Source organism: Mugil cephalus, chromosome 5 (assembly GCF_022458985.1).
Source record: "Mugil cephalus isolate CIBA_MC_2020 chromosome 5, CIBA_Mcephalus_1.1, whole genome shotgun sequence".
Classification (NCBI taxonomy): Eukaryota; Metazoa; Chordata; class Actinopteri; order Mugiliformes; family Mugilidae; genus Mugil; species Mugil cephalus.
In genome coordinates, this window is record NC_061774.1 from 12,305,685 (window position 1) to 12,321,703 (window position 16,019).

General features: G+C 39.0%; 1 protein-coding gene and 1 long non-coding RNA gene across 2 annotated transcripts; both read right to left on the reverse strand.

Annotated features, from left to right (window-relative positions):
- Positions 1–726: 726 nt before the first annotated feature.
- On the reverse strand, positions 727–5,233 carry LOC125008553 (protocadherin beta-18-like). The gene is made up of 3 exons (XM_047585838.1): positions 4,427–5,233; positions 1,774–1,992; positions 727–1,581 (listed from the first exon to the last, which is right to left on the reverse strand). The coding sequence occupies exons 1-3, from the start codon at positions 5,231–5,233 to the stop codon at positions 727–729; spliced, it is 1,881 nt and encodes a 626-aa protein (XP_047441794.1).
- Positions 5,234–11,287: 6,054 nt separating this feature from the next.
- Positions 11,288–13,076, reverse strand: LOC125008404. The gene is made up of 3 exons (XR_007112888.1): positions 11,959–13,076; positions 11,767–11,807; positions 11,288–11,693 (listed from the first exon to the last, which is right to left on the reverse strand). It is a non-coding gene; the product is annotated as an uncharacterized LOC125008404 (long non-coding RNA).
- Positions 13,077–16,019: the final 2,943 nt, after the last annotated feature.

Here is a 16,019-nt window from a genome sequence, read left to right on the forward strand (position 1 = left end):
GAGTAAGGCACAGGGGCCTTAATGCTGAATACAAGTATAGTATCCTGAAATTAATAATTACTTTTAATGCTGTTTTATTGTAGAAAGCAGTACTTAAGTGTTGTATACTGAACTGTTGAAAACAGGCAATCCAAAATTTCTATATATAAACTATGAGTACTAATATCCATATTACAAGGCTGATGAGCAAAAAACGATTGCTCAAGGACACTACTTTGCAGACCTCAAAGACTTTTGCTGCAATCAAACCAAATCTGTAACATCTGTTAGAGATCATCTCACAAAAACTAAAATTATTCATCATTGGACCTAAACCATAATTCATCAACCATTGCACTGAATCAAAAAGCCATGTTTTCGCCACTTTCTGAAAAATGACCATACATTACAAGGCTCTACAAATGACGAAAAGAAAATGTTTTTTTCAAGGACCAGGAGAACAAAAGCTGCAATGTCTGGGGAAACCAAAGCCTTAAGAAACAAACTTTTTCCAAGACGGCCAATTTTTAATTGACAAAACTACACTCGAGGATATTTTGTTAAACGGTCCATATTAACGCATCACACGTGTGTTCGCTTTGTAGTATCACATAGCTCATGTATATAATTATAAGAATAAACCAACCAAAAAGTCCCCCTAATATTTTCCCGAAAACATGACAATCACTTACAAGTTAGACACAGACTAGACAGAAATGTTACATTCGATAACGAGACTAAATGCATTCAAGCGAAATGAAGGTTTCCTACCTCTTCAGATGACTCAAAATCATCAAACGGGTCAACAAAGTCTGAAGGACTTTTCCTCAGAGTCTGGTCAGCAGGCAGTGTGTTGTCATTGTAAGATGTCACAAACTTAAAGTCACTGGTTCTTGAACCTGTTGTCAGGTAGGCGTCATAATTGTAAGCACTGCGTAAAGTTCCCGTGCCGTCAACATCTGCGTAGTTAGGAGGGAGATAAGCGCTGGGGATGGCAACTGCTCCATCAAACAACAGTCTGGGCTTTCTCCGGTGACAAAACCTCACACCCAGGATGATGATGATGAAGGTCAGAAAGAAGGTGGATACGGACACTAGAGCAATGATCAGATAAGACGTCAGTTTGGAATTCTTCTCATCATAAGAAATGTCCTTCAGTTCTGGCATCTCAGCCAAGTTATCCGAAATAAGTAAATATATGGAACAGGTGGCAGAGAGAGAGGGCTGTCCGTTATCTTTCACTGACACAATAAGGTTCTGTTTCATGCTGTCAGATTCAGAAATGTCCCGCTGTGTCCTGATCTCTCCGCTGTGGAGACCAATAGTGAAAAGTCCAGGATCAGTGGATTTGACTATATGATAGGACAGCCATGCGTTTTGCCCAGAGTCCGCATCCACCGCTATCACTTTGGACACTAGAGAGCCTCCATGTGCAGCTTTAGGGACCAGTTCTGTCATGAAGGAGTTACCCTCCGGGGCAGGGTAAAGTATCTGAGGAGAGTTGTCATTCACATCCGATATGAACACATTCACAGTCACGTTGCTGCTGAGTGGAGGAGAGCCGTTGTCTCTGGCCATCACATGGACTTTAAAATTCCTAAACTGTTCATAATCAAACGATCTCACAGCATGGATCACCCCTGTGTCTCCATTAACAGATAGATAGGAAGACACTGGAGCACGGTTCACCTCACCAGCTAACAGAGAATAAATCACTGTACCATTTTGTCTCCAGTCAGGGTCTCGAGCAGTAACGGAACATAATGTGGAGCCAGGTTTGTTATTTTCACTGACATATGCACTGTAGGACTGTTCCTCGAACACAGGTGGGTTATCGTTGATATCAGCTACAGATAACTCAACAGTTTTAGAGGAGGACAGAGGTGGAGAGCCCTCATCAGTGGCAGTGATTGTGATGTTGTAATCAGACACTAATTCACGGTCCAGATGTCCTGTGGTCACCAGAGAATAATAGTTTTTAATAGAAGGAACCAACTTAAAAGGAACGTTTTGCTGGATGGAACAGCGGACCTTTTGGTTATAACCAGAATCGGCATCCTGTACGTTAATGATGCCCACCTCTGTACCAGGTGACACGTTCTCATGTATGGGGTTAGACAGGGATTTAATATATATCACTGGGGCGTTATCATTAACATCAGTGACATCTATCATAACTTTGGCATAAGAAGTTAGTCCTAAACCGTCTTTTGCTTTCACTCGCATTTCAAAGTTGCTAATTTCCTCAAAATCAATCAAACCTGTTACTCGAATTTCTCCCGTTTTAGAATCAATAGAAAATACATTTACATTATCATCGGATACATGAACAAACTGATATGTCACATCGCTATTCACTCCTTCATCTGCGTCAGTAGCACTAACATTGATCACTACTGTATCAGGAGAAGAGTTTTCAGGTAGACTGGCTTCATAAACGGCCTGGCTGAACACTGGAGCGTTATCATTAGCATCCAGTACAGTAACATGTATGACCACTGTACCTGATCTCTGAGGAGATCCACCATCCAAAGCTGTGAGAAGCAAATTCATCTCTTTTTGTTTTTCGCGATCAAGTTTATTCTCTATTACCAGTTCAACGTTGTTACTATCAACAGAGAGAATAAAGTTGTCGTTCTTTTGTAGGTTGTATCTTTGAACAGCATTTTGACCTATGTCTGCGTCATGGGCCTGATCAATGGGGAAGCGGTTACCCTTCTCCGCAGACTCTCTTATTTCCATTTCAATTAAATTATCGTTGAATTGCGGCGAATTGTCGTTCACGTCTTGAATATGAAGACTGACACGATGAAGCTCTAAAGGATTTTCCAGGACTAGATCTACTTTTAAGACACAAGATGGTTTCTTGCCACAAAGGCTTTCTCTGTCAATTCTCTCGGCCGTTATTAAATCCCCAGTACTCAGATTAATGTTACAGTAGCGCTTCCGAGACCCCTCGAAATCAACACGGGCATTTCGAGACGATAAGGTCCTCAAATCAAGACCTAGATCCGTGGCAATATTTCCAATAACAGACTCTTGTTTCATCTCTTCGGGAAAAGAATAGCTCAGATCTCCATGAACGATGCGCAGCATTATAATAAAGGAAGCAATGTAGAGGATCGGTCCCAGCGCAGAAAATCCTTTGTCTCCCATCCTGATGGAACGAAAACGTCCTCAGCATACGGAAGTTAAATCTTCACGTGCGATAAAAATTAACCTCTGTACAAAATATCAAGCAATACAACCCGCTGTGGTAATTTACGCGATGTAAATATTGTCTAAATTGAGCAGTTTCTCTCCACAACCTGGTTCTGGCATATACGAAGCAGTGGGTGGAGTGGTCAATGTTTGTTTTTGTTAGCCAACAGCGACACCATGAGCAGTCTCGTTTTATCACAGCAGAATACAAATATTTTAAATAATATATAACAAATACGTATGTCCGATTGCAATACATGAGCCAATCCACTGCATTGCCTCCCGAAAGATACATTTCCGTATAATACACATATAGGATGTGCCTTACAACTGCAATAATGTGAGATATAAGCGCTATCCACCCGAGAGCAGTTGAACTAAATAACATATGTGATCTGTGACACTTGAAAAAAACTCAGACATTTTACAGTTGCTATTATCTTCGGAAAAAAATGCTGCATCTCTGGATGAAAATGAGAGCTATTGTGCAGACTATCATGAAGAATAATATGATAAAACATTGCGGGCTAGAGTTAATATCATAAAGCCACTTGCAGTATGTGATCAGTACAACACCCCAGCATGAATAAATCCTTTTAAAACTATTTTATTGTTAAAAAAAAAGAAAGAAAGAAAAGAAAGTAAGAAAAAAAAGCAGCACACAAATGCATGGTATAGATATAGGAGCAAAGGCTGGGAACTTAATACAGTCAATGATTTCACTGCATATGGGTTCTTGGTTTTAAAATTCACACAACACAAGCAATGAGCAAGATATGTCCCCAGCTGTTATTGAAACTGAGCTCCAGAATGTTTCAGCATCACAAACAGGTACCTTGACATTCATCAGTTTCCTGCCATCTGATCATATAATCAGACAAAAATTATGAGGTCCGTTGGAGAGACTATATTAAAAATTAAAAATAGTTTAGCATTAAACCGTCAACCGAATGAATCAAAGACAGAAGCTACCTTTTTATATTGTTCCATTAAATGACAATCCATCACAGACACTGGAAACCCAAAACATTGTTTAGATCTAAAAAAGGTAAAGGAAAAGACAAACCTGAATGTGAAGAATGCATCTTAAATGCAATGGCTTCACACAACACCTTTCTAATACATTATTTAACTGTAGAAGAATTGTTTCTATAAAAGCTAGTTTCCTCCACACAGACCACACGGAGATTTAAATTAGTTTTTCAACCAGTCAAAAACACTGTAAAGAGCTTTGATGGTTTCCTACCTCTTCCGATGACTCCAAGTCTTCAAATGGATCAACAAAGTCTGAGGGACTTTTCCTCAGAGTCTGGTCAGCAGGCAGCGTGTTGTCATTATAAGATGTCACAAACTTAAAGTCACTGGTTCTTGAACCTGTTGTCAGGTAGGCGTCATAATTGTAAGCACTGCGTAAAGTTCCTGTGCCGTCAACATCTGCGTAGTTAGGAGGGAGATAAGCGCTGGGGATGGCAACTGCTCCATCAAACAACAGTCTGGGCTTTCTCCTGCGACAAAACCTCACACCCAGGATGATGATGATGAAGGTCAGAAAGAAGGTGGATACGGACACTAGAGCAATGATCAGATAAGACGTCAGTTTGGAATTCTTCTCATCATAAGAAATGTCCTTCAGTTCTGGCACCTCAGCCAAGTTATCAGAAATAAGTAAATACATGGAACAGGTGGCAGAGAGAGAGGGCTGTCCGTTATCTTTCACTGACACAATAAGATTCTGTTTCATGCTGTCAGATTCAGAAATGTCCCGCTGTGTCCTGATCTCTCCGCTGTGGAGACCAATAGTGAAAAGTCCCGGATCAGTGGATTTGACTATATGATAGGACAGCCATGCATTCTGTCCAGAGTCTGCGTCGACCGCTATCACTTTCGACACCAGAGAGCCTCCATGTGCAGCTTTGGGGACCAGCTCAGTCATGAATGAGTTACCCTCTGGGGCAGGGTACAGTATCTGAGGAGAGTTGTCATTCACATCTGATATGAACACGTTCACGGTCACGTTGCTGCTGAGTGGAGGAGAACCATTGTCTCTGGCCATCACATGGACTTTAAAATTCCTAAACTGTTCATAATCAAACGATCTCACAGCATGGATCACCCCTGTGTCTCCATTAACAGATAGATAGGAAGACACTGGAGCACCTTTCACCTCACCAGCTAACAGAGAATAAATCACTGTACCATTTTGTCTCCAGTCCGGGTCTCGAGCAGTAACGGAACATAACGTGGAGCCAGGTTTGTTATTTTCACTCACATATGCATTGTAGGACTGTTCCTCAAACACAGGTGGGTTATCGTTGATGTCAGCTACAGATAACTCAACAGTTTTAGAGGAGGACAGAGGTGGAGAGCCCTCGTCAGTGGCAGTGATTGTAATGTTGTATTCAGACACTAGTTCACGGTCCAGTTGTCCTGTGGTCACCAGAGAATAATAGTTTTTGATAGAAGGAACCAACTTAAAAGGGACGCTTTGCTGGATGAAGCAGCGGACCTGTCGATTCTTCTCAGAGTCTCTGTCCTGTACGTTAATGATGCCCACCTCTGTACCAGGTGACACGTTCTCATGTATAGGGTTAGTCAGGGATTTCAGTTGTACAACTGGGGCATTATCATTTATATCAGTAACATCTATTATAACTTTGGCATAAGACGTTAATCCTAAACCGTCTTTTGCCTCTACTCTAATTTCAAAATAACTTGTTTCTTCAAAATCAATGATGCCCCTTACTCGAATTTCTCCTGTTTTGGGATCAATAGAAAATACACTTATATCGTCGTCAGAAACATGACCAAAGTCATACATTACATGTCCATTCACACCTTCATCAGCGTCAGTAGCACTAACTATAATGACCACTGTATCTGGAGCAGAGTTTTCAGGGATACTAGCTTTATAAACAGCCTGACTGAACACTGGAGCGTTATCATTAGCATCCAAAACAGTAACATGTATAACTACAGTACCTGATCTCTGAGGAGATCCACCATCAAAAGCTGTGAGAAGAAAATTCATCTCTTTTTTTTCCTCTCGATCAAGTGTACTCTCCAGTACCAGTTCAACTCGATTACTATCAACAGAGAGAATAAAGTTGTCGTTCGTTTGCAAGCTGTATCTTTGAACAGCATTTTGATCTATGTCTGCGTCATGGGCCTCTTCGATCGAGAAACGGTTACCCTTGTCTGCCGATTCTCTTATTTCCATTTCAATATTTTTTTTTCTGAATTTTGGCGAGTTGTCATTTATGTCCTGAACATTAAGACTCACACGATGAAGCTCTAAAGGATTTTCTAACACCAAATCAACCTTAACAACACAAGAAGGTTTCTTGCCACAAAGACTTTCTCTGTCAATTCTCTCTGCTGTGATCAAATCCCCGGTAGTCAGATTTATATCACAGTACCGCCGACGAGTCCCCTCAAAATCAACACGGGCATTTCGGGAAGATAAAGTCATCACATCAAGACCGAGATCCTTGGCTATATTTCCAATAACGGACTCTCGGTTCATCTCTTCTGGAAAAGAATAGCTCAGATCTCCATGAACGAGGCGCAGGCTTACAATAAAAGAAGCAAACCAGAAGCTTGGGCCAAACGCTGAAAATCCTTCGTTTCCCATCTTCGCCGGGAAAAACACGTACAGCACTCGTATTAATTACCGCCCAGAATAAAAAGAAGAAACAAAGAAAAAGAAAAATCTGATAGGAACGGAGTGTATCCACCAGCGTACACGAGGAAATTCGTAGAATAGACTCGCCAGAAAAATTCCTACTGATAACAATGGAGCTTTGACAGTGGGTGGAGATGTCTGAGCTACTTTTGCGTTAGCCCACAGCGGCACCATGAGACTATTTTCGCTACTTGCATCTGCAAAATTTTCTCGAGAGTAAATCTTCTTGATCCTCACGTAAATTTAGTTGCAGTAGAACTCGTGTGAACTTATATCAGTTAGATATAATGTAACAAATAAGAAACAGTTCGATTATATTTGACGTTGCATTTCAATGGACAAAAGTGTCCTGTCACGAAAATTAAGTTCCATTATAAGTATACAGTTGGACATTACAGCCCCATGGATAAATTACAGCCTCTCTGGATTCGATACAACCGTAATTTACATCACTACACAACCATTGTTGTGAACAGCTTTGCGACATTGTTAAATTTAATGAAATCCTGAATAATCTGTAAATGAAATCAAATTCCTCGCAGGAAGTTTTTAAATCCGTGTTACTGAAACGCTTATTCTTGCTAAAATTGTGCACCAAATCTCAGTAAATAGGTATAGCTGACGTTAAGGACTTTCGTTGCATTGTTTATATGATATTTACGCTTAACACATCACTGAACGTATATTTAAATATCATGAATATTCATCGTAGCAATAACTCCAGCGATAGTTGTGAAGCCGCGGGTGTAACAGAAGTAGTAAAATTAAACAAGACAATTACAGAAAATAAAATAAAAGTGGCGCTGGTACTTTCAGCACCCTGGACAGAGACAACAGGACGTTTGCATCAAGTCGGATGTTTGCACACATTAGTGAAGCAGGGTTTCTCCAGAAGAAACATTTTATCTCTAACCAGGGACCAATATTCTTCCATAACGGGAAATATCTAATATCTTAATATCAACTGTAACCGAAATCCAATCTTAATAACCGTTATTTACTTTAGGTTGTTTATTTACAACTGTATGTCCTCATTACCGTTTACACTTGTAAATGATAACTGTCACGATTCAGAACATTTGCCAAAACTACAGCAAGCAAACATCTTTGATACTCAGTTGTGAGCATCAACTTAAAATCTAATAAATATCTACGGTAAGTGGTTGTCATAAAATATGAAATCAGTGCGGTATTTTTAATTTTTCACCGATATGCAAGATATCTATGTACATTTAATTTTATTTTATGCACAAAAAAAGACTGCAGACTCGTTGACTCACCGGACATGAAGTTCTGAAAGATGAGTTGAAAGATATCCATTATCCAGAACCCAGTCTTTGAAGAAGTATGGAACCCTAAGGAGGGAATGCAAAACAACCACATATAGTTTAATATTGAAGTTTAATATAGTTTAATATTATGAAGATCGAGATGAATTCACTTGGTTTAAATTTTAAATGCACAACCACATATGAATTTATATTTTCAATCTTGCAAATATACTTCGAAAGAAACTGGTCCTATATGGGTTGTTAACAGTACCAGTTTATTATTTAATGATAGAAAATGGCTAAAATAAAAGTAAATTTAAAAAAATATATATATGCTTATATAGGAAAATAGTAAGTGCAAATTAGTAAACACAACTCGTCGTCTTTGATGCAGGACAATGCAGTATGTCCTGTTTCTGCTGCATATGAAGAAAAAATATATATAAATACAGTAACTAACACAGATAATAGAACATTAAAAGGTGTTTTCAGTAGGCTATACTTCTTTAAGATATAAGAGCAGCATCACTTTGCAAAAGTACATCATGAATGATTTGACACCCTGCAATTATCTTTGGTTTCTGGAATGACCATGAAACATTCACCAGGGTCTTCATTTAAATTATTTTAAATACTGTTGTTTGCTTGTTGCATGACCAGTCTTTAGATGCTGTGGGTTCCTCATGGAGACTACTCATTTTATTTCATGAACCACACAAATATATTAACTTTAAACTGAAAATAATAATAATAAAATAAAATAAAATAACTCTTGACCATCAACTTACTTTCCATCATATCTGACATCTGTAAAAAACGGATAAAAAGTAGCTAACGTACTTGAACCTTAATTAGTCAAGAACTAAAAAAACAGACATTTCAGTTGCCATGGTAAACAGATTCATGTAACGGTTAAATGCATGTTGTTTAAATTAACTTGAGATTGTCTTTCAAAACATTTTAACTTGTAGTTCCAATCTTTTTAGTTGCCTTTACATTAGGGAGAAACTGTTAAACAAGACAGAGAGGAGAACTGACCAGAAGAGGCCAGTACAGCTACAGAGTTAGTATATGGAAAGAAATGGAGGGGAATCATTTGCATGGTTATAATTCCCCGCCTCCCGCCAACTTTAAGTTTAGTGTTCACATATGACAAGAGAATAGTGCCATCTTTGATTTGATGTAATTATTTAATATTATTCATAAAAATAAATTAGTACTGACAAATTCATATAGATAGATTACAGTTCCATTTGATGTCAAAGAGAAACATACCACAAACAATATCCACTTTATTGTCCTCATTTCTGCTGCCAACAAATTTATATACCATGATACAGCATCCCCCTTTCCTTATGGGACACACTGCCTGGTTGTCCAAGAATAATCATTTGGTGATCTGCTACAAGCATTCAAGTTTTGTTTCCTCATACTGCAGATTCATCTTCCCCATGTTGCGGAATGTTGTCATGTCCCGTTGTGTGCCGTTCACTCAAGAAGGGCTAATGAGTAATTGTTCTGGTATAAAGTACAGAGAGTACGGCAATAAAAGTGATTTTACAAAGAATATGAAACTTTAATCTAGCATTTTTATTTCCTTTTACCACATTGTCTTTGTTTTAGTGTTGATTATTTATTATTATTTAATGTTGCATCCCTCTATAGGCCAGAGCCTTTCTTTCTTTAAACGTCTCCTCTGTGCACCACCAAAGCTGTATCTACTCCTGGTCTGTCATAACTGACATTCAAACATGAGGATTGTAAAAGGATTTCTCTTCAAATATGAATAGCTCAGAACAGGGATGTTAGGGATGTACAGTGTTTCCATACATGAAAGAAAGCAAAACAAATAAGTTCAGAAATTAAGTTATGTGTAATAATGTAAAATAATAGTGTAAAATAATGTAAAATGCCCCTTTTCAGTGCAAATTAATATCAGCTGGTTTAGCCCAAACGGATGGCCTATTAAAAAGTGTGTCATTATCAAGGTGTCACACAAGGAACATCTCATGATGGGTAAATCCAAAGAACTTTCTCAAGACCTTCGCAACCTTATTGTTGCAAAACTGATGGTATTGGTTACAGAAGTTTTTCTAAACTTCTGAACATTCCAATGAGCACTGTTGGGGCCATAATCCAGAAGTGGAAAGAAAATCATTCAACCACAAACCGGCCACGACCTGGTGCTCCTCGCAAGATTTCTGCCAGTGAAGTAAAAAGAAGTATCAGAAGAGTTGTCCTAGAGCCAAGGACCACTTGTTGAGAGCTTCAGAAAGACTTGGAATTAGCAGGTACAATTGTTTCAAAGAAAACAAAAAGTGATGCCCTCAACGGCCATGGTCTGTATGCACGCTCACCACGCAAGACTCCATTTCTGAAGAAAAAGCATGTTGAAGCTTGTTTAAAGTTTGGTCAAGCGTGTAAAATATTGGGAGAACAAAGTCTGGTCAGATGAGAGCAAAATTGAACTCTTTGGATGCCATAACACACACCATGTTTGGAGGACAAAATGCACTGTACATCACCCTAAAAACACCATTCCGACAGTGAAGTTTGGAGGTGGGAAAATCCTGGTGTGGGGCTGTTTTTCTGCATATGGTACTGGCAAACTTCATATAACTGAATGGAGGATGGATAGAAATATGTACCAATATATTCTTGCGAAAAATCTGCTGCCATCTACCAGAATGATGAAGATGACATGAGGGCGGACATTTCAGCAAGACAATAAAACTCTCAACTGGCTTCAGAGAAAGAAAATAAAGCTGTTAGCATGGTCCAGCCAATCACCTGACTTAAAATCAATTGAAAATTTAGGGAAAGAACTAAAAATCATAGTTCAAAAAAGAGGCCCACAGAACCATCTGATTTAAAGACTTTTTGTGTGGAAGAATGGGCCAAAATCACACCTGAGCAATGCATGCAACTAGTTGAAGCTGTCATTACCAACAAAGGCTTTTGTACAAAGTATTAAATAAAAATCAGTAGGTATGGTCAATATTTTTCCATATGATATTTCACATGATTATGCATAACTTAATTTCTGAACTTATTTGTTCTGGTTTCTTTCTATGTATGGATTACTTGGGTTGCTACCAACACCTGGTGAAAATCATGTCAATAGCACCTTTAGAAATATGTTTACTATGAAAACTTGTGATATGTTCAATATTTATTTTACCCGCTGTATATAGAGCCAGACAATGTTCATTACTGTTCTCTACCTTCAGACATGTCTGAATCATTCTGTAGTAACACAAAATAAATGCAGTACTCCCTTGGGCCCTGTAAACGAGTTTCCAGTATCATAACAAAGTCTCAGTTGCTCTCGTTGCAGATGGGGCTCAATACTTTATGTCATGCTTTCTGACATGGGAGTGCATTTCTTTCTGAACAAATCTACTTTTGAGTTCTTCAGTTATGCCATTTCTTGCAGATTGCAGCTGGCCTCCTCTCACTATGTTGTTCAGCTCCAGTCGCTGGGATTCATTCTCAGATCCATCCAGTCTAGAAGTTTAATACAGCTCAAAGGCCCACGAAATAAATCCTAACAGGCTAACCTAAAATGCAAGAATGCATGGTTTACAATTGTTATTTATTAAATATAGTTGGGAAAATTAAGGTTTTACTCACCCCAAAAGCAGTCTTATCCGCCAATGTTCGAGTCAACTACACTGGAGACAAAAAAAATTATGTTAAATAAGGGGGGGTCTTTTCAAATGATAGGGGAGAGCATACTTATAAACGTACCTCCAGTATACTACTGGTGGTCTCTTACAACAAGACGTATTAAATATGACATTTAAAGGCAGGGGATTAACGTACCTCCAGTAGACTACTGGTGGTCTCTTACAACAAAACACATTAAACATGACATTTAAAGACAGAGGATTAATAGATCGATGATGTTGGATTGGTTGAGGATGAAGAAAGCTACCCACACATTGAAGGCATTTAGCTAACACTGTAAGTACTGTGAGACGGGTGATTAAAGTAATTAGCCTACGATATTCAAACACCGTCCGTACACCTACCCCATGTTCAAGCTAGTCACTCGATAGTTGGCGTCTTCCTTATAAGGAAAGTGGGAGGAGACAAAGGGACGGGGGGGAATGACGACAGTTGTAAAAGACGGATGACTGGGCAGGTTAAAACGACATCTTCGTTCCTTGATAGCGTGAGAGGACAACGCTCCCTTCTAACACCAATTTCCTGGTACGACTCAGATACGGGCCGCGCCATCTTGCGAGTTTGCAGACAGAGTCTGCGCAGTACAATCGAGAGTGAAGACACCTGAAGGCGCGGGCTCGATCACCCGCCTACACTTTCGCCAGACGCACTAATTTTTTAAACTTATCAGAAAAGATGGACAGTTGAGTGTGCAACAGTATTATATCTTAAATGACAGAAACCGTCATTGAAAAAAAATGGCATGTATTTTAGTGTTTGACCTTAGTCCCATCGGATGGAGGAAGTGGAGCGTATGACCTATGCTCATTGACAGTACTATGGACAACCCCCCCAACTCTTAGCTCAGGCTACCGCCGGTCACTCAGAGTGGTAATTATACAGAATTTCAATCCTTAATAAAACTTAAACGAACGAGTTGGGGGGGAAATCACCCCCGTACAGTTGTTATGAATAGTGAAATAAACCATTGAGAAGAAAAGAAAAAAAAAAGTTTTTGGAACTAGACTGTAAACATATCTAATAATGCTGTAAAGTTGGGCTTTTTAACATGTGGGTCTGTGGGATTTTCTCCCTTTTGCAACCAGCCTCAAGCGGCCACTCGATGAACTGCAATGTTTTGCACTTCGCATGGGCTTCATCGCCCAGCCCCGGATGTTGCCGCCTGCCTATGCTGCAGCCAGTCACTAGGGGAGTTCTACTTGCTTTGGCTTCACTGCTGAGGAGCTGTTCCATCATCCATCGTTTTTATACTATCTATGCTTGAAAGCCAATTGCGTTGTGTTCTTGTGTGAATGTGGGCAAAACATGTATTAAAAGATAGATAACTTAACAAATGTTGTTGAAGAAATTTCGTCTTAGAAATTTTGTTGTTGTGTCATTTTTGTTTGACATGTACACAACAAACACATGGGAGATGCACAACACATACATTTATAATTGGTCCATCTTAATTTTCAAGTCTTTTTTTCTAATTTTATTACATACCAGATCTTTGCGATTATCCTCAAGTGTTATTACACATAACATATGTCATATTGCCTGCTCATCATAACCGTACCTGGGTCAACCTTAGCAAAAGTCCATTACAAGCGTCAGGAGGGGGGAAAAAGGAGGATGTGACTAGAGGACTCGCATTGCCTGTCTTAGTAATGACCATCTTTTAACAAATAAGTCTATTGTCAGCTGGAGTCTTGCTGTGATTTTCCTCACGGTAAACACATTTTTTACCCTGTCTCTCTCTTGCATTATCGTCTTTTTTGCTAGCAGAAGCAGTTTTCTCAGTAAAGACTCTGCATTTTCATCTGTTATACTGTCAGAAATGATACCCAGGATGTAAAGTGCTGGCTGTAAACCACTCAAGTGGAAAAACGTCTCCATGAAGTTCCAGTTGCCTTTATTCAACGCCCTTTGGATTAGCTGCAGTGCTTTATAAAATTCATGGCCTGGTAAATTAAATTATTTTTGGAGTTGTGTGAATGACTTCATGGATTGTCTCTTAAACATTTGGTCAATATAAACTAGCCCCTTATCAGCCCATTTGTTAAAATCTGAATCCATGATAGATGGTATAAAGTCTGGGTTCCAGGCTATTTTAGTAGCTCTGCCTACAGAATTTGACAGTTCCAGCTTCTGTCGTACTGCTGACCAAAGTTTCATTTTTCCACTGACCCATTAATCGTTTCTTCTTCCTTTTGTTTAAGGCCCCTTCTTTTCTGCAGAGCAGCATCTTATATTTAATTTTAGCTTTTTTATTTTGCTAAGAGTATTTCATTATGGTTTTATCCATAATAAAAACATTTGAAAGCACCAGAATGAACTAATTATAGGATGTGGTTTGATAGTCGAGTAGAAGCTCCAACGGGATATGTTACAATGTCCTTTGACAGCTTTTCTATGCGACTGATTGTGGTGTGGTCAAATGTGCTGTGATATTTCATCCAGGAGATGGCGCCTTTTACTCAGCCCTCCTGCCGATAGAACAGGTGCAGCTGATAAGATAAAAAATGCAATCCGTCCACCATTTCAAATCAAAAGGTCTTGTATCATAGACCCCGCTTCTATAGGTTTCTGGAGAGTTCTGTCGTTGTTAAAGGCACGACAAATTGACACATGCTCTTAGACGGTTTAACAAATTTAAATTGTTCTCTGCTCGAGCTTCTCAAGTGATGATCATACACGCCGTCCCATGCCCTGCACCGCGCATTGCATCTTGCCTTATGTAGTCCAACAATTCTATCAACCTCGTTTTCATCGTTCTAATGAACGAGTTGTATTTTTGCAACTGCTCAAAATACAAGTAAGGGTTGAATATACACGTGTGTATTAGAAACAGACAAATCGGTCTTTTTATGTGACAAACAAATGTGCAACGTCCACTACATGGCTGGGAACATATGACCGCTACTTTTGCGTGTGTGCCATGCGACCACTTATTGTTTTCCCACCACTACTCTTAATGTAAATGGCTTCAGTTTAGTTGAAGCCTGTGCCATGTGTAGCTTTCCACGGGATCCAATGTGGTATCATTTCCATCCGTCGAAGTCACTAGTGATAAGCAATTTGCAGAAGTAATATTCACTAGTCAGTTGTGGTGAACCAATGCCACACACAAATATGAAAATTAAAAGAAAATGAAATGAAATGAATCAAGAAAAGAAAGAAAGAATTAAGAAAATAAAATAAATTTGATTGCATGAGTATAGTGACTAGAAGGTCCGGGTTCAAGTCTGGCTAGAGTCTTTCTGGGTGGTTAACTGGTAATTCTAAACTGATAGAATTATAATACCTGAGCTGAATTTCTCAAGCCACACTCAGGTCTGATTACTGCCACACTTGTTCTCAGTCAGGAAATCACTTAAATAGGATGTGCCTGGTATAGTGAAGTAGACCAACAGACCCACAGATGGTAGACATCATGCTGAGTTCCAAACAAATTCAGGAACAAATGACAACAAAAGTAATTGAGATCTATCAGTCTGAAAAGGTTATAAAGCCATTTTAAAGCTTTGGAACTCCAAGAACATCACAGCAACAGTAAAATCTGGAGGTGGTAGTGTGATGGTCTGGGGTTGTTTTACTGCCTCTGGACCTGAGAGACTTGGAACCATGAATTCTGCTGTGTATCAAAAAATCCAGAATGAGAATATCCGGACATCTGTTTGTGAACTCAAGCTGAAAAGAACTTGGGTTCTGCAGCAGGACAATGATCCAAATCACAACAGCAAGTCTGACTACCTCTGAATGACTGAAGACAAACTAAATGAAGACTTTAGAGTGGCCTAGTCAAAGTCCTGACCTGAATCCTATTGAGATGCTGTGGCATGACTTTAAAAAGGCAGATCATCCTCAAAAACACTCCAATGTGGCTGAATGACAACAATCCTGCAAAGACGAGTGGGCCAAAATTCCTCCACAGTGCTGGAAAAGACTCAGTGCAAGTTATCACAAAGGAGACAATCACTTTTTACACCAGGGAATGTAGGTTTGGGTTTTCTTTTCCGTTAGAAAAACTAATTAAAAAACAAACAAAAAAAAAAAAAACATTCAAAAACTGCATTTTGTGTTTACTTGCGTTATCTTTGACTAATATTTATTTATTTATTTTTGATGATGACCTGAGACATTTAAGTGTGACAAATATGCAAAAAAAAAAAAGAAGAAAGAAATCACTTTTTCACATCACTATATGTGTCTTA